The following is a 19,927-nucleotide window of genomic DNA, read 5'->3' as shown; positions in this document are numbered from 1 at the left end:
AAGGAATATTCACTCTTCTTTCTTTTTTTTCTTCCTAAAGTTGTCAGGTTAGAGGAATGGTTGTATCAGGGCTCTACTAAAAGAAAAATTGTCTGAGAGGATTTATTACTGAGTTCTAGTCAATAATTTTTGCCCTGGATATTTTATAATGTTCCTACAGAATCTTACCTTTTAAAAATCCATTTGATGAAGAAAAGCATAAACCTGTTTAGAGTTATAAAGTACATTCCATGCTTAATCAAGTAATGACTATCAAGGCACTAGATGTTCAGTGGAGTTTTCAAAATTTATTTTAAAATCTAAAACATAGCTTACATAAAGCCTATATAAACTGCCCTTTTTACTTTTTAAAAATCAAAATTGTGTGTGTGTGTGATGTATATGTGCATACATGTTCATATATGTGTGCACCTTAAATTTTGAATCTTTCACTGAACCTAAAATAACTGATTTGGCTAGAATGGCTGACTGTCAAGCCTTAGGGATACCCTTGCCTCCGTACCTCAGTGCTGGGGTCACAGGTGTGCACCTTATGTGGCTGCTGGGGATACAACTAAGGATATCATGTTTGTACAACAAGCACTGAACAGAGTAAGCCATCTTCCCGGATGCCCAAATGTTCCTTTTTTTTTTTTTTTTTTTTGGTTTTTCGAGACAGGGTTTCTCTGTGGCTTTGGACCCTGTCCTGGAACTAGCTCTTGTAGACCAGGCTGGCCTTGAATTCACCAAATGTTCCATTTTAAGTGGTGTTTGTGTGTGCGCGTGCGCGCGCGCACTTGCATGCACTCATGCACGTGTGCATGTGTTTTCTTCTATAAGTTTGTTCTTTGGGGGATGAACTGTTTTTGTTAATGGATGTTTTAATCATATTTTGGCCAAATATATTTGGTCATACTGTCACATATAGACCCTTCCCCATTCTATTAAAGGTCAGAAGCTAAAAATACTCTAGTGGGGCACACAAATAAAGGAAGATAATGCATGCTCACTTTGAGTTAGGTGTGCTAGTAACATAAAATGCAATATATCCAAATCCATTTCCATCTTCAATGATCCTACAATTTTAATTTTTCACAACAGCTCTGAAATACTGGGACAGGTGTTTGAAATTAATACTGCTAATATAAATAATATACTCAGTTATTTTTTCTAATAAATAAACTTAGTTGTCTACAGTTCCGTATGTAGGATTGAGGCTAGGGAAGAACACATCAACTGGTTATCCAATGCCAAATATCAGCCTTGAAAACATACGTGCACATAACATTAGACTTAGCAGTTAGTATTTATATGTTTAGGAATATATGTGTGCATGCATACACATACATGTATGTGGCAACAAATAATTAGAGTCCATGAATTTGACAGAGAGCCATGGAAGAGTTTGGAGGGAGGAAAGGGAAGAGAAAATGACACTATTATATTCTCAAAAATAAAATAATTATATAAGAAACAAATTTAGTTACATATTATTCACTTTCCCAAGTTTTATGACATGAGAAACATATGGAAGTAAATTAGCACTGTCTAGTGTGTAATATTGTATTGCTAAACAATGGTGATTATGGGAGTCTTATATAGCTGGATGATTACATAAATTTTTTTTAACACAGTATTAGTTACATGATCTCATATCAATAGACCAGAATATCCTTTCCTTTAATGAATTTACTTTAACTAGCACAAATGTGCACACTGATTATAAGCTTTAAAGTATAGAAAAGAATATGGCATAAATTTTTAATACCAAATGAAAATCATGGGGGGGACCATTTCTTTTTATTAATTAAGCTTTGGTAGAAATGATTTTAAAATAAGTTTAACTTAATATTTGTGTAATTTCAAGGAAAAGACCATTTCAGGCATGAAGAATATCATTGCTGAGATGGAACAGGCATCAAGGTAAATCATTAAAAATACTTGAGCATATACTGGAAGCAAATACTATTTATGTCTGAAAATCGAGGGACTTATCTGATGTATCAGTACCTCTGATTTTAGTAGGGTCTTAGGATGGTGTGGGGAGTAAAGGAGAGGATTATGTTCACCAAGAGAAATAAAGGGAAAGGCTTCTGACACAGGAATAATGGTAAAAAAAAGTCTGTGTTCAGAAGCTTCTTGAACTACAGATAGGTGAGTGTTGTCGGGACCTCAACTATAAGAGAAGTGAAGGAGGGACTAGAGAAATGGCTCAGCTGTTACAGGCACATTCTGCTCTTGTAGAGGATCCAAGTTCAGTTCCCAGCACCCATATGGTGGTCCACACTCTTCTGACCTGCAGCAGGTATGCATGTGGTACGTGTACACACATACAGGCAAAACATTCATACTCAGGAAATGAAATCAATCTTGGGGGGAAAAGGAGTAAAGGAAGAGAAACCAAACATGTGAGAAGGCCTATACAATACACAGGTGAGTCTTGATTTTCATCCTTTGGGAAGTAAAGACTATTAAAATGTTTTAATTTTTAAGGTAGTTTTCATTGAATTATCCAGAATGAAGAGGTAGTAAATTTTTAGAAGAGGTAAGGGGGAACAGAAGGAATGAGGTCTTTATAATGAGGGATTTGAGGGAAATGTCAGGTTTCCAGGTCCTCCTTGCATATGACAGGAGGAGTGTTCAGGGAAGATGACTTTAGCTCTGAATTTAAAGAGCCCATGAGACCTTGTAGACGTGTTTGGGAAGGATGAGTCTGAGATGCTAACAAGAGGCTAATCCTGGAGACTGTGATCCTATGGTTTACATGATGCTGGGAGCGATATTAGGCAGGGTTCTCTAGAGGAACAGAACCGAACAGAGGCTGGGTCTTTCATCAGTGGCTGGCTGCTTGCTACAGGAGCAGGGAACTCAGTACCTGCCCAGTCCACAAAGCCAGATGCTGGAGCAGCCTGAGTCCAGCGCTGGCCTCGAGCTCCCGGGGGAGCTGCGGGTGTTCATTCTCCATCAGTGACCAGAGAAGCTGACGTCGATGACAGCAGCAGCTGTGGCTGCCCACATTCAGGAAAGGGGTGGGGGCGGGAGGTGGGGGCCAGACAACACTTTTTTTCCTGGAAGAGCTGTTTAGAGAGTGCTGCCCACTTCGAGGAAGGCTCTCCTTCAGTCAGTTAAGCTTCTCTGGAAACACTGTCACAGACGTGCCCAGAATATGTTTCCTAGGGTGTTTAAGTGTCATCAAGTTGATAAGACCAGCTGTCACAACTCTGCTCTTTACCAGCTTGACACACAATCACATCTAATGTCTTTCTTAAATTTTAGATGAAGACTGTAACAAGGCCATAAGTCCAGGTGATATGATATAACTATCCCATGTCTAACTGAAAATGCACTAATTCTTTTTCCAGAAAAATGGCAGAGTCCCTTGAGAAATGCTTACTTTTTTAATAAATCACAACTTAAGTTTGATAGTATAGATATAATGACACTTAAGTTCTGAAAGCAACTCAGTGTTGTATTACATGCTAAAGCTATAAGACAGGAAAGAAAAACAGATCTGCTTAATATATGTGTATACGCATACACACAACAACAAAAAAACCCAGGAAATGTGTATAATTACAGTTCTGATTTCTATATCTAGTACTATGGCAAAGCTAATAACTGATAAAGTACTATTCATTCCACATTTCCTCCACCTTAAAAAAAATCCTCAGCAAATCTGGGGCTTTTTATTTTGGGGGCATGACCCACACTTTGACTACTGAAGGACCTGCGGTTTTTGTCATCCTACCTAGGCTGAGTTGCAGTTTCCCATTGGCTGTAGTCACAGGACATTCTAACACTAGGAGATGCCTTAAAAGACTTGGTTTCAGACATGCTGTTACTGTGCTTCATTGTGGGCTGCTAGTAAGTTCTCCCTGGAAGCCTGAATCAACCACTCCTAATCCTTTAACTCATTTCTTAGCCTATTGACTCAGGAGCCCAAAGTGGCCAGGTGATGCCTTAGCTTCTAGATCAATGGAATGGTTCATGTACCTCCTGGTTGAAACACTCTCCCCTCTCTGGACCCAAAGCTCATTAGGTCAGCAGAACATAAGGTTGTGGGAATAGGAAGCAGACATTCTTCAGTGGATCAATAGGGATGATGGTGAGTGGTGCTACTATCATTTCCATTTCTTAATTCTCGGACCATGAATCCTGACTCAAGGGAGATAGTACCGTATATTGGACACTGATTCAGAACATATACACCCCTAGCCCTCTGGGCTGTTGCCACATAGTTGGTGCTAGAACTCCATATTTAAAAGGCTATTCCACTACTCTGTCAAGCCAGCTGCTTCAGGATGGTTTGGAACAAGGTAAGACCAGTGGATTCCATGAGCATAAGCCAACTGTTGAATTTCTTTAGCTGTGAAATAAATTCCCTGGTCTGAAGTATTGCTGTGTGGATGGAATACGACAAAAGAAGATAGGGCATTTTGTAAGCATTATATGCAGGAAAAGTAAATCTATAAGCAGAATAAATATGTTTCAATACGACAAAAATGCTGTTTTTTTTTTCCCTAATGTAAGTAATCCAACATAGTAAGAGCCAGCTCTGGTTATCACCAGTCCCTTTAAGGAAATTCATGCTTACAGTTCTGTTTCTTTACAACCATTCCTGATATCAAAACCTTTATTAGGCAGGGTTTGCTAGAGCAGTGGTTCTCAACCTGTGGGCCATGACCCACACATATAGCATATCAGATGTCCTGCATATCATATATTTACATTATAACTCATAACAGTAGCAAAATCACAATTATGAAATAGCAATGAAATAATTGTATGGTTGGGGGTCCCACAACTTGAGGAACTGTATTAAAGGGTTAACAACATTAGGAAAGTTGAGAACCACTGCTGTAGAGGAGTGTAACCAATAGAATGTATATGTGTATAAGGGAAATTGCCTCACGTTCTAGGAGCTGAGTATTCCAGAAGTGGCAGTCTGTGTACCAGAAGGGCATAGAACTTGGCACCTACCCACCCCAAGACACTGGATGCCTCACCAGATTGGTGCTGGAGGCCTGGAACTCCCTGTAGAGCCACTATGTTGAGATTGTATTGGAAGGAGGCAGTGAAACAAATGTAATGGCAGTAGAGGAGGGAGGCGCAGGCATGAGTGCACGCTCAGAAGGGCAGGTAGTGTGCGCCCTGACTTTCCTTCTCTGACACTGCTGTCCTTTGGAAAGCCTACTGGAAGATACTGTCCTCTTTGAGAATGGGTCTCACCCAATCACTTAACCCTCTCTGGAGCCACTCTCACAGACACAGGAGGGCGTGTCTCATACTTTAAATCCTTTTTGAGTTGAAAATTAAGAATCGTTCAGGAGTCGTGGATATGACAAGGGTTTCTCTGAAAAGAAGGGCTAAAAGGAGAAGGATGAGGTATTCGTTTTAAAAACCAACTCTTCAGAGCACAGAGGAGAGGACTCTGCAGGGGGAGAGTCAATAGCTAGAAGTGTGAAGAAGGCCTTCCTGTTAAGTGTTGGAGGTTTTGAGATGCAGGTACATCAGTGACTTGTATCTACTTAGTGCACTTTTCATAGTGAAACTGTAAATGTGCTCTTTGTAGTGGTTCCTTTAAATGTACACGTTTTACATTTTCAAACCTTCGGTTCTCATTCTAACTGTCCATCTTCTGTTTTGTGAGAATTTGTTATTCTGTTTCAGTAAAGTATCTCTTCTTATGTACTATTTGATTTGTGGAATAGACAGTCTACTGAAGCCCTAATTATGTGTGAACAAGATATTTCCAGAATGCGCCGGCAATTGGATGAAACAAATGACGAACTGGGTCAGATTGCCAGGGAAAGAGATATCTTGGCTCATGAAAATGACACCCTCCAAGAACAGTTTAGCAAAGCCAAACAAGAAAACCAGGTATACTTGCTCCCAGACTTTTGGAGAGAAGAAAAAAATGTATTTCTTCTGAGGCACAGCCCTCATTTCATCTTGTAGAAAAGCAGACTCTGCAACTAGCAATTCTTGTTTTTTACTTTTATAACAGATTATGTCATATAATTTCTAGATGAAATTCTCAGACATAAAGTATTAGCTATTAAAGAGAAATGAATGGGAATATTATGGATTTGTTTTAAACCTTAGAAAAACTGCCATACCAAAGGGTAAGTATTTGAATTAAACAAAACAAACGAGGATTAAAAGCTATGAGAAATTTTAAAATGAGCATATTTATAGTGGACTACAAACTTTTGTGTTTAAATATTCTATGTAGACTATGGTACAGTTTTGGGATCTTTTTAGCACTATGATACTTTTTTAGGGAAATTCTACTTTTTACTTTATAAGGCACTATATTTCAGTCTGACAGTCTTCATTAATACTATTATTTCAAGTTGAACTTTTTAAAATGTTTTAAAAAACATTTTATTTTTGAAAAAAAAAACAGAAAACCAAATAAAAGAGGCTGGTGATGTATCTCAGTTAGTTGGGTGTTAGTTTGTTAAGCAGACATGATTCCTGTCTGTAGCCATACAAAACCAGGTGTGGTGCTGGATGCCCCTAGTCCCAGCACTCAGGAGGTAGAAGCAGGAGGACCAGAAGCCCAAGGTCATCCTTGGCTGCAAATCAATTTGAGGTCAGTTCGGGATACTTGAGTTACAGTTACTATTGAGATTTAATATACACTTCTGCTTATTTCATAGAAATTCAAAATTGTAATACTGTTTGTCTTAGTTACTGTTCTATTGCTGTGATGAAACACTGTGATCAAGGCAACTAATAAAAGGAAGTGTTTAACTGGGGGCCTTTCTTACAGTTTCAGAGTTCATCATGGAAGAGAGGGTAGTAGCAAGCAGGCAGGCAGGCAGGCAGGCAGGCATGTCTTGGAGAAGTAGCTAATAGCTTACATCCTGATCCACAGCCAGCAGGTAGAGAGGACAAGATTGGTCCTGGCAAGGGCTTTTGAAACTAAAACCCATCCCCGTTGACACACCTTCTCCAACAAGGCCACACTCCCTAACCCTTCCCAAACAGTTCCACTAGCTGGGGACAAGCATTCAAACACATGAGCCAATGGGGGGCATTGTCATTCAAACTACCACACTGCTTTTACAAATACTTCTTAAATGTTGGTGGAAAAAAAACTGCTGCTTTATACCATGCCTTTTCTATGTGAAGAACCAGGTATTTAAGGCTCACATGGGGTTGGCTCTTCTTGCTAGATTATACTATCATGTAGTTTAAATTCCATGAATTTTTTTTAAGTTTTTGAGACAGGGTTTCTCCGTAGCTTTGGAGTCCTAGAACTGGCTCTTGTAGACCAGGCTGACTTCCAGCTTACAGAGATTAGCCTGCTTCTGCCTCCCAAGTGCTGGAATTAAGGTCCTGTGCCAGTACTGCCCAGAAAATTTCATGAATCTCATAATCTGTAAAACTGAATGGTAAATGAGACATTTACTGTTGTGTCCAGAATGTCACTTACTAGCTTGTGACTATATAAATTTTCCTGCTTTGTTAAACTGCACACTTATGATTGGCCACCAGAAGAAAATTGACATCAAAAGAATTTACATATGTTCCAAGGTAGTTTTTTTCTTCCTTTGGGTTATATAAGAAAGGTTGCTGGTTTTTCTGTAAACAATAGACTGAAACTTTAGGAAGTTTTATTCTTAATATCACATCTTTTTAACAGAAATATAAGTTCATTATAGAACTTTTTTTTCTTAAAGGAGAAGAGGAAAAAGAAATATCTCCTGGTGTCTTTACCATCTAGTTAGTGTTATATTAACTTTTAGCATGTATTTTTCTGATTTCATAGCAATTTACAATTTTAAACATTGTAAATAGAATGTTTTATATTTCAAATACAGAGAATGTCTTTCTTCTTTTTATGAGTATTTGAAAGTGCCTAAATACATTTCTGTGTTAATGGTTCACAGAGTTTCCTTGTGAAAATTTTGTTTACAGTAAATAATACATGGAAATACCCATTCCTTAGCACAGTTGAAGCTTTAACTCTTCACTAACTTGATAGACAAACACTATCCCATTGTCTTAATTAGCATATCTTTGGTTACTAGTTAAGTGTATTTTAGTGTTACCAACTTATGCCCCTTATGATGTCTTGTCTGTCTGGGTCCTTTGCCTGTTTTCTCTTGGGCTTCTGTTCCTTTACCACTTTCACATATGTGTTTATATCATTGTTACATTAATTTTATATAATCATCAGTTTCAAATATTTAAAGTTTACATGTTCTTATATATAGAAATTTTTATTTATTATAGTCAAATCTAGCTATATTTTTTTCATAGGCACTGTCCAAAAAATTGAATGATACTCATAATGAACTCAATGATATAAAACAGAAGGTCCAGGATACGAATTTGGAGGTTAACAAGCTGAAGAACATATTAAAATCAGAGGTACATATGCACATTTTTTTCCTTGCTCATGGTACCTACAAGTTTTCATAAGACTTAACTTAGTGATCTATTACACTCATCAGACAAGTGAATCAAGTCTTTCTTTAATCAAATATTATAGTTTTGACTGTGACAGATTAACTATATACTTTTAGAATCACCTGTCCCAAAAGATCACTTAAGAACTTGTATATTTCAGTGTGCTAAATTCACAGTACATTCTCAAGACAAGTAGATTCTTCTTAACCAAAGAACATGGGGCACAAAATGCTGCATTTTCTGTTAAAACTGACAAAAGTGGCTTATCCTGACTGTTTGACAGGGCAGAATGGATCACACCATTATTAAACCACCTGTTTCTTAGAACAATTTGCATATTTTAGTCACTATTTGACCAGTCCTGTGTGTGTGTGTGTGTGTGTGTGTGTGTGTGTGTGAGAGAGAGAGAGAGAGAGAGAGAGAGAGAGAGAGAGAGAGAGAGAGACTTCAGAGATCCCCAAATGTAGATGTGTGTGTCAGCTCTGTAATGCAGTTTATCTCAGGACAATTTTACTAAGTACATTAGATAAAATGTCTATGTTAGCATAATGTATCATTATCATAGATGTGGTATGATCTACACAAGACTAAAAGTGTGAGTGGAAACTTTACTTCCCTCAATGGCTTCTTTTAGTTAACATATAATTTAATATCTGTATACCAACATATTCTGCACGTTTGCTCATAGTGCACGCAAATGCATTTTTAAGGACTTAGAGAGATGAAACATTCTTAGGACTCCTAGGTTGTTCCCATCACCTTCAGCAGCTTTGGAACTTCTGAGTCTTGAGAGGAAGAACTTTAGTGCAATAGACAGAGAAAAGATCTTTTACATCTAAGGCCACAAGATGGCAATATTAACTGGGTCACAATCAGTTTCTTACTAGTAGGTAATTTTAACTGGGAGAACATACATTTGATTAGAAAGGGTGGGGTGTTAATTTGTTGTACTTTGGTTATTTCATTTAGCTCAGGATTTCTGATAGAGAAATATAGTATTAACAGGAAGGAGAATGTTCCTGATATTAGTAAAATTATAACTGAAGTTTAAAGAGTAAGTTAGGCAAACCACAGTACTAAAGTTTTTCTTTCTGTGCATGTGTTCTCTCTCTCTCTCTCTCTCTCTCTCTCTCTGTGCGTGTGTGTGTGTGTGTGTGTGTGTGTGTGTGTGTGTGTGTGTGTGTGTGTGTGTTTGTACATGAATGCAGGTGCCTGCAAAGACTAGATCTACCTCGAGCTGGAGCTACAAGAAGTTGTGAGCTGCCCAACATGTAGAAGAACCAAACTTGGGTCTTTTACAAGAGCAGTATAATCACTTAACTGCCTAGCCATCTCTCCAGCCCCTAATATATGATTTTGAAGTAGTTATTAATGGCTATTTAACATAGTATATTATTTATGGAACTGAATTTTTCCCTGTAGAAGGCAAGTCCTACTTAAACTAATTCATTTATGGTATCACTTTGACAATTTAAAAAATTTAGTTCCAACAAATGTAGATACAGCTCAGTGGTAAAGCACTTACCTAGCATGTACAAAGTTCTAGATCCAATCCCTGCACTGCCCAAACAATCCTGTACTGTATGTACAACTTCTACACGAGTTATATGATTAGCATACATTTGATAGTTTACTTCTGAGCAGTTTCTGACTACTTAATAGAAGCAAGCCAAAAAGAGATTGGAGTCTGTGACCAAGAAAATTAAGCCCCAGGGTCTCAAGATGTGGCTTAGAGGTGAAGAGCACTCTTAGTTCAGAGGTTCAGTGTCCAGAACCCAAGTCAACTCCAGGGGACCCCAAACCTCTGGTTTCCAATGGCACCAGCACTCAACATGCATGTGCACCCCCACACACAGTTAAAAATAATAATAATAAATCTAATCAGAAATTAACACTTAACGATATGAAAGAATGCAGAAACTCTGGCCAGTGCAGCTCAATAAAGTGGTGGAGAACAAAGGAATGCTGATGAGAAGGTTAGCAGCTCAGAGCCACTGGAGTCAGCCAACAGTCACAGGGTAAGACTCTCTTAAGAAGCACAAGAACATTTTGTTCAAGTCCTGAAGATAAGGACACTCTCCTGAGTGGGTACCTGTGGGAGCAGGAAGAATAGTACTTCTTTATGTTCCTAACAGGATGGCCATCTTTCTAGGTTAGGGTAAGTAGGATCTCTTCAAGATTATTTGTGAGTGATTTCCCAGGGGTCCAGATACAGTGTTCAATAAACACTGTATGTTAGTTACCTTTAAAGTTTGACAATAATACCCGAGATTTGCTTTTTAGGAATCTGAGAACCGGCAAATAATGGAACAACTCCGAAAAGCCAACGAAGATGCTGAAAACTGGGAAAATAAAGCCCGTCAATTAGAGGCAGATAACAATGCCCTCAAATTGGAACTTATCACTGCTGAAGCAGAAGGCAACAGATTAAAAGAAAAAGTTGATGCCCTTAACAGAGAGGTTGAGCAAGTAAGTTTGTTGAAATGTGCTTACAGTACATCCCGTGTCATATTTAAGGGAGCTTTCTTTGGCTTTTCATAAGTTTAATATATTGACAAGCAGTTTAATTATATAATGCACTGTAAATTATAGCCTCTTATTTTCCTATCCACCTTGATTCTTTTAGGTACCTTCAACCAGAATAATCATTGGCTTTTTTTCTTAAATTGGGAACTGTTTCAAACAAAAACAATCAAATTTTTGAAAAATAATAAAACAGATCTATTTCTGTCCTGCAGATGTAATAACATTAGCATATTGCCACACTTGCTTTATATATCTTTGTTTAAAGAAACAAAGTATCAGAGGCAAGAGCAATGGTTCAGTGGGTGAGAACTTTTGCTGATCACCTAGAGGACCTGAGATCCATTCCCAGGAGCAACATGCAGTGGTTCCTACAACCTGTAATTCTAGCTTCAGTAGATTGACTCCTTCTTCTGGCCTCCATGGATACCAGCATTCATATAGTATGTGTGCGCGTGTGCACACACACAAACACAAATAAATGAAAAGAAACCAGACATTAAAACTACAACTTTTCACCCCCATAGTGGTTGCATATAGATTTCATATTATTCTAGCTGCTTTTTATGACTTCACACTCTTTCTATGCACCAATTGATATATAATGTTTTCTGTTTTCAAGTCCGTTTTTTTTGTGTGTGTATATGTGTGTGTGTATGTGTGTGTGTGTGTGTGTATATATATATATATATATATATATATATATATATGTATGTATATTTGATTTTTCAAGACGGTTTCCCTGTAGTTTTGGAGCCTGTCCTGGAACTAGCTCTTGTAGACCAGGCTGGCCTTGAACTCACAGAGATCCGCCTGCCTCTGCCTCTACCTCCTGAGTGCTGGGATTAAAGGTGCGCTCCACTACTGCTTGGCAGTTTTGTATATCTGTGTGTACAAGTCAGTGTGTCGGCATGTAGATGTGGAGGCCGAGGTTGACTTCTGGCACCCTTCAGTCATTTTCATTTTCTACCTTATTTGTTTTTTTGAGACAGGGTCTCTTGAACCGAGAGTTGGGAATTCATCTAGATTGGCTAGCAGCAAGCCCCAGGACTGTGGTGTCTCTGCTTTCCCAGTTCTGGGATTACAGCTGTGCTCCGCCATGCCAGGCTTTTCCTTTTTAAACGTAGTTTCTGCAAGGTCAAACTCAGGTCCCCATGTTTGCATGCAAGCATTTCACTGACTTGAGTTATTTCCCAGACCTCTCTCCTTTCACTCCCTCTCTCCCTCCCCTGTGTATGTGTTTTAGGATTTGATTTGTACTTTCAGTTGTGCACGTGTGAGACTGTGTGCTCATGCGCGTGTGTGAGACGTGGGAGAAGGAGGGTATTTGTGCTTGTTAGTACAGTGCCAGGGACATGAGAAGAGCGTGTTGGAGGCCCTGGAATTGAAGTTGCCCGTGACTTTTCAGCAGCCTGACTTGGGTGCTGGGAGTCAGACTTCTCTTCAGCGTGAGTCATCTCTACAGTCAGCACATTTTCATTGATCAGACCTGGGGATTTGGGTCTGTGTCAGGTACCTGCCTAGCACACTTGGAGGCCCTAATTCATCCCTGGCACCGCAAATAATTTTAAGTGATAAAATCTACTAAATATCTATTTGCAACTACCCATTTTAAGGTCATAACAATTTAAAAATATGTTTTGTTACACACATACTTCAAACAGTGGCATATATTAATTGTTTAAATATTTTCTTGCTTAAATTCTCATATTAAGGATTTATATTTTCACCCTTTTCTATAGTAAAGTGTTATGTAACAAACATTCTTTTTTATTTCTCTTGGCTCTGTTTCTTTAGGCGTATGTCTGGAAGCAAATACTGAATCTAAGACACACACAATTTTATTTAGTTTATCAAATTGCCTTCTAGAAGTTTACTCTTGCCAGAAACCATGGGTTATCATTTGCTTAAATACTGTTTTCAATATTATCAGCCTCTACTTTTTTTCCACAGTTATGTTTTATGTTTCCTAGAGTATAAGTGAAATTGAGTGTCTTTTTATGCTTCTTTAAAAAAAAACTATCTAGTTAAATGATGAGTGTATCCTACAACACCACAAAAATTGAAACTCAGAAACAACAGTATGCATTACAAATTAATTTGAAATTTTTCCTTCCATATATTATTAGCAAAATATTTTTTAACAAGCTTCTGTGCTAAAAAGGATTGTGTGTTCTAAAAATATTTTAATGGACATGTGGGACCTCTTAAAATGAACTACTTCCAAATATGGCTGAGATTTTGAGGTTTTTCCTTCAGCAGGAGTAAAACCAGTTCTGGAAGCCCGGCACCAGGAAGCTGGGAATTCAGCAGAAGCTGACACTTGCCTGTTTGAACAGCAGGTGGCACATGCCTGATGGAGAAACAAATGACAGGGTTTAGTGTTTCTTGACCACTTACAGCTCTTCTTAGGTGGGTTTTTGAATGGATTTATCTTTAAAAAATTTAAAGAATTAAAAACAAATTTTTTATGTGCATGAGCGTTTGCCTGGGTGTATGAGTACATGGGGCCCATGCAGGCCAGGAGAGGGCATTAGATTCTCTGGAACAAATTACAGATGGTTTGTGAACAGCCATGTGGGTGCTAGGATTCAAGCCTTAGTTCTCTGGAAGAGCAGGAAGTTTTCTCAATCCCTGAGCAATCTCTCCAGCCCATCGAATGAGTTTTTCTTAAATATGTTTGCATTGTTTTCTATTCAATTACTTACATTTTTCATATCAAGTGACAGGAGTCCTCTATATATTTGTGATTACAACCCTTTTGAAGATTTAATAGTTAACTTGTCTTTTCATTTACTTGCAAGATAAAAAGATGTACTTAGAATTATTATTAATCTTTTTCCATATGATTTATGATCTTATGTTTTCTAAGAAATTCCTTAGTGTCGTATGACCCAAAAGACATTTTCCAATATTTTTATTTAAACTTCTGTAGAGGATGGGACAAATGGAAGAAAGGAAGGGTAGAGAAAAAGTGGGTATTGTTTCCAGAGTACAGCCAGGGGAGGGGAGATGCTTATAACACTCCTCAGTGTTCTAAGTTACTATAGCTTTCAGCAGTGAATGACTAGTGAGTTTATATCGGAAATTAATATCAAAGGAGACTAAACTGTTGATAACCCTGATTTGATTCTTGTATATTATATGCATGTATTATATTTCATCAATATGATGTGCCAATTTAAAAACACAAGTCATTCTAAAAATGTAAGCCTGAAATATTTTTATAAGTGTGTATCATCCTCCTCTTCCGTGATGTTTCCTGAGCTTTAAGGGAAGGGTGTGATATATATGTCTCACTTATGGTTGAGCATTCCAGACAGTTATTCTCTGTACTTTGACCACTATCCATTGCACAGAGATGCTCCTCTGATGAGGACTGAAAGCTGCACATATCTGTGGATGTAGAGACACATGTTTAGAAGGCAGCTTGATATTGTGTCCATTTAGCAGTAATATCATCACCCTGAGGACGTTGATCTCTTTAGCTATGGGTTCTGTCTTTTCTTAGAGATAGTATCTCAGTGTATAGTTCAAGTTGACCTTGAACACATGATATTCCTGCTTATGTCTCCCAGATTATAGGCATGTACCACCACACCAGGCTTGTAACCTTACACATTTTTAACCTTACACATTTACAGCTTTTTGTAATAACTTTATTGAGAATGTTATCTATCTCATAAAGTTCTTATAAAGTATATTCTGTGGTATTTAGAATATTTAGAGTTATGATCTTATAAAAAACGAGCACTTTTGAACATTTCCATCATCTTTAAAAGATACAATGTACCCATTAGCTATCACAACCAGCTACTCCAATTTCTTTCATGTCTTTGATCTATATTGGGTTAAATTTTATGCATGGTATCAAGTATAATTTTGCACTCCTAAGAGAAATCCTACTTGATCATTATGTATAATTATTCTATTTTGGTGTTAACATTTGGTTTTCTAGTATTTTTTCTTATGACAACCTGTATGGTTTTAGTATATAATAACTTGGAAACATTCCTTTTGCTTCTAGTTTTTGTAAGAGTTTGTATATAATTGGTGCCAAGTCTTTAAAGGTTTGGTAGATTCAATGCTAAAGCCACCTGAACCTGTTTTTGGTGGAAAGTTTCTAAATTTCTAGTCAGACTCTTTTTGTTATGGGCCTGTTCTGTTTCTCTTGTGTTCATTTTAATAATTTGTGCTTTTTAGGAATTTTCTAATTTCTTTTTTTTAAAGATTTATTTATTTATCATGTATACAATATTCTCAGTATTCTGTCTGCATGTATGCCTGCAGGCCAGAAGAGGGCACCAGATCTCATTACAGATGGTTGTGAGCCACCATGCAGTTGCTGGGAATTGAACTCAGGACCTTTGGAAGAGCAGGCAGTGCTCTTAACCACTGAGCCATCTCTCTAGTGCAGGAATTTTCTAATTTCATTGACATTAATTTAATGGCATAGTAGATCTTTATAGTCCTTTTATTTAATAATTACACTCATGATTGTTTGGTTTCATCACATTGAGAATACCTTTGGCCATTATTTACTCAAGTATTTTCCCCTTACCTTTCCTCTGAGAGTCTGGAATTTAAAGTACAAGTGTGTGGGTCACTTGATGCTTTTCCACAGATTAAGAAGACTCTATATGTTTCTAAGTCTTTTCTTTCTGTTTTTGTATAGTTGCTATTTTTGTGTGTCATGAGTATGTTAGATGGCAAATACAGATGAACACATTTGTCTTTATACAATGTCATAATTCATTGAATTTAATAATTCACAACCTAAGTCAGTTTTATTAGTTGCTATTTGCCCAGTAATACCAATTTTGTTTGGTAGCTAGCTGATGGCAGCCACAAGCTGTTTTATTCCATTCTTGTTTACTAATAAGTAATTAGTACTTTACACTTTACATTTTATGTACATGGATTATACATAATTATCCAAAATATCCAAAAAGAGTTTAAAACACTATAGAGATCAGAAAGACCTCTACATCTGAAGATGGAGATAGAGACCTGGCACAGAAGAGCCTTTAGGGGACCAGATAAGATATCTTCTTAGCCTGAGTGCAGAGCTACTCAGGGAAGGATTCAGGTGCAGTCAAGGATAGAGACAGGAGTCCTTTGCTTTGGCAATTTTTCTGTACAAGACTCATGAGAAATCACTGACAAGTCAGAGGACCTTGGAAGGCTTCTTCTAAAGTCCCAGGTAAGGCTGCATGTGCTTTGATTTTATAGGTTTAGGAGTCTGATATTTCTTATATAATTGGTATAGTTTCTGGTATCTTTGTTTATTGGTGTGATCACTGGAGCTCATTAGCCAGTCAATTTAGCTGATTTGGTGAGCTCCAGGTTAGTGAGAGACTTCATCTTAAAACATGACATGGAAAATGACTGAGGAATACACTTGATGTTGACCTTTCACCTCCACAGCTATGAATGCACACGCGCGCACACACACACACACACACACACACACACACGGAGAGGGAGAGAAGAAAGAGAAGGAGAGAATGTAGAGTCACTTGTAAACAGATTTTTCCTTGAGCCTCCAGCTCACAAATAATGACATGGAGACTTATCAATAATTATAAATATTCAACCTTAGCTTAGGCTTGTTCCTATTACTTATAGCTTAAATTAGCCCATATTTTAAAATCTACATTTTTCCCCCATACTCATTACCTCATCTCCATTTGTCCATCCTACTTCCTCCTCGCCTGGCTTGCCATTCCTCCTTCTCTCCCAGAGCTCTCTGACCCCAGAAGTCCTGCCTAACTAATGGCCATTCAGCTCTTTACTAAACCCGTCACAGTGACACATCGTCCATAGTGTAAAGGAATGTTTCACAACAGTCACTCCTGTTTGGCGCTTCAAGTGGAGTTACTCAGATCAAGGCTGTTGCTATGTAAGATGAAGTCCTTCAGGGTCAGGTGCACATTGAAAGCTGAGACCCATACAACATAGCCTCCCCCAGAGTTGGCCCTGCATGCTCCTCATATTGTCTTCTACTACTGTCATCTCTGCAATTTTATATTTGTTTACAATGATTCATTTTCATTCTGGTTGTCCCCAGCTTTTCTGAAATTTTACATGTCTGGCATGTTATTTTGTATTCACTTGTAAGTTATATTTCTGAGACCATTTTGATATGCACATGCTTGCCTTGAACTTCTACGTAACCTTGAATTCCTTTTGTGTGTGTGTATGTGACCAGTAATTGAGCCTAGACAGACACTCTATCACTGATTCATTCCCTAGTCCTTCTCTTATTTTGAGAGAGGCTTGTGAAGTTGTCCAGGCAACCCTTGAACTTTCAGTCTTTCTGCCTTTTGATCCCTGAGACTACAGGCCTGTGTCACGAAGGCCAGTTTGGTTGATTTTTAAAAACCTGTAGTATCTTTCTGTTAACTAATAAGTTTTTACATTGCTAGTACATTTAGTTTTACTATTGCTTGTTTCATGCTTTCCGTTTATTGTGATTACTTTGTTTCTTTCTATTTTTCTATCTTACATATTTGTTTTCTTAAACATTTTTGGCTGCCACTGCTCATCAATATAGAAGTTACACATTTTACATTTTTTCCTTTAGATGTTAAAGTTATAATTGTTAATATGACCAACTCCCTAGGAATATTTGACTAATGAGGATCACATCCTGCTCAGTAGCACACACCTGTGCTTTCTGTCACACCTCCCCTGCATTTTCTTGATCTTCTCATGCACTATTTTAATTTCACATTGTCTTATATGTTCCAATAAATAATTATTGTTGCTCTTGTGATCAGTACTGTTTGCATCTACCTATAGGCTTATAAGACCTGTGTTCACTTGCTTCTTGTATTCTAGTTCTTTATTACTCAGTTCCTCTTCTGTCCTTCCTTGCTGCAGAAACCAGTGTGTTCATTTTTTCCATCTTTTTGAAAATGGCTAGTGTACCTATAGTCTTGAGAGTTAGTTTAGCTGATCATAGATTTCTAATTGAGAATATTTCTCTTTATAACTTTAATAATAACCTGAGAAGGGTTAAACAGATGACTCAGTAGTTAAGAATGCAGGCTGCTTTTCCAGAGGACCCGAGCTCAGTTCTTGTACCCACATTGGGCAGCCTACAACTGCTGGTAATACTGTCTTTGGGGAATTTGATGCCTTCTGGCTTCAAGGGGTACTTGCATGCCTGTAGTGTACATATACATAGACATACACATAGATAAAAATAAAAATAAATCTTTGACATAGTGATCCCTGGTTTTTTGTTAGTAGGTCTGTTTTCATTCTTGCTGTTATTCCTCAGACGTCTGCCTTTGCCACTGGTTCTTTCTCATTGTGTGGAATCTACTATCGGGTGCCTAGGTTTATTCTCTCTGGCTTTGATATTTTGGATTTTTCTTCCTCTATTTCATTCAGAGTACTTGTAGCTTTCATTAGTTATGGAAAAATTTCAGAAATTACTTTTTGGACATTACTGTTTTCAAATGCACTCTGTTGTTCCCTTAACTCTTGCGTATCTTGAATCATTTTCCCTCGTTGGTTGGTCTTTGCATAGTTTCTGCATGTTTGTGTTCTATACCTTGTTTTCTAGTTCACGTTTCCCTTTTCATTTGTTCTAGTTTGTTCTTGATAGTTTTTTTAAGGCTTTTATTACAGATACCACCTTTCTTTCAAGAAGTTTTATTCAATTATTTTTCAAATGTGCCTATTTTTTCCATGTGTTACTTTTTTCTTTCAGATTTCTTCCTTAATGTCTTTAGTATTTTCTAGTATCTTTTGCCATGCCAGTGAAAATATTTTGCTCAGTAATGTGGATTTCTGAAAGTGAGGTCTTGCTCTGTTGCTCTGACCCTCCATTGACCTTTTATATCAGACGTTTTTCTTAAGCAGAATTCTCCCCCCCCCCACGGAATTTAATGTGGTCTCACTGTGGTGCTATCCCTGCAGGAGGGTGGGTTTGTTTTTGTAAAGTGGCTCTAGGTCATCACTGAACAGGGGACAAATCTTATGCTAACATTTAGAAATAGAGATAAATAAAGTACTATTCTAAAATTAAGTCAGAATTAAAGTTTATTTTTATCACAGAAGAAATTGTGTTTTTATCCAAAGATCAGGTCCAGATATACTTTCAGAGGTTTCTATATGACTGAATAGATTTTCACCCTAGAGCCTTTTTTATTTTTAGTACGTTATTCAAAAATCCCATATTATGTAGATGTTACAGTCATGGTCCTTTTTATTTGGTGTGTGTGTGTGTGTGTGTGTGTGTGTGTTTTACTGGCAATTAAACTCATCATCTCACATTTGCTAGATAAGGTGCTGTATCGCTGAGCTGAAAACTTTTCTATTGCTTTGCTTCCTTTGAGGGAATTTCTCTCTTCTCTGTAAGCTCATATGTAGAATTAATAAAAATGTTATGCTGCAGGGCATGGTGGCACTTGGGAAGCAGAGGCAGGTGGAACTTCCTGAGTACAAGGCCAGCATGGTTTATGTCTGGTCTAGATAGTGAGTTCCAAGCCAGCCAGAACGGCAGAGTGAGACCTTGTATCAAAACAGAATGTTTTGTTTTTCAGTTTTATCTTGAGACTTTTCTCCTTAGCTTACTCAGTCATCTTAGTAGAACCTACAATATCCAGAGTGATCATTCAAAACACTAGAAGTCTGATTACATCACCTCACACCATTGAAGATCACAGCTTACTAAACCTGCTTCACTGTGTTTTGTAAGCATCTCCTATTACTTTTCTCTGTGAGCACTAAGCTCCAGGCACACCAGCCTTCTCTCAGTGCTGGAACATGTTATTCTTGCATCCAAACAGAGCTGTGGCACTTTGCATTTTTCAGCTTGAAATGCTTCTTCTCGCTATTCGTCTCCTCACTGTTCAGTCACTTACTTAGGGAAGCCTTTCCTGACTTTCTGATCATTGCAGTGTAGGTCAGGTTTTCTCCCCTGCTAGTTCCAGAAATAGTTTCTTAGTGTGTTTCTATCTGTAACATATTTGATTAATACAGGACT

The 19,927-nt window shown here is 37.7% G+C and overlaps 1 protein-coding gene across 7 annotated transcripts in view; it reads left to right on the top strand.

Annotated features, from left to right (window-relative positions):
- Window positions 1-19,927, top strand: part of Tsga10 (testis specific 10) — a 95,375-nt gene that overhangs the window by 57,745 nt on the left and 17,703 nt on the right. For 6 of the 7 annotated variants that reach the window (XM_038341478.1, XM_038341476.1, XM_038341474.1 and 3 more), the window contains 4 exons: window positions 1,847-1,902; window positions 5,691-5,859; window positions 8,254-8,364; window positions 10,687-10,872. In XM_038341478.1, coding sequence (XP_038197406.1) covers window positions 1,847-1,902; window positions 5,691-5,859; window positions 8,254-8,364; window positions 10,687-10,872 — 522 coding nt within the window. The remainder of the gene's footprint in view (window positions 1-1,846; window positions 1,903-5,690; window positions 5,860-8,253; window positions 8,365-10,686; window positions 10,873-19,927) is intronic. The other variant, XM_038341475.1, reaches the window with a different exon arrangement.

This window comes from Arvicola amphibius, chromosome 9 (assembly GCF_903992535.2).
Source record: "Arvicola amphibius chromosome 9, mArvAmp1.2, whole genome shotgun sequence".
NCBI lineage: Eukaryota > Metazoa > Chordata > Mammalia > Rodentia > Cricetidae > Arvicola > Arvicola amphibius.
This window is presented reverse-complemented; position numbering and strand designations above follow the sequence as displayed.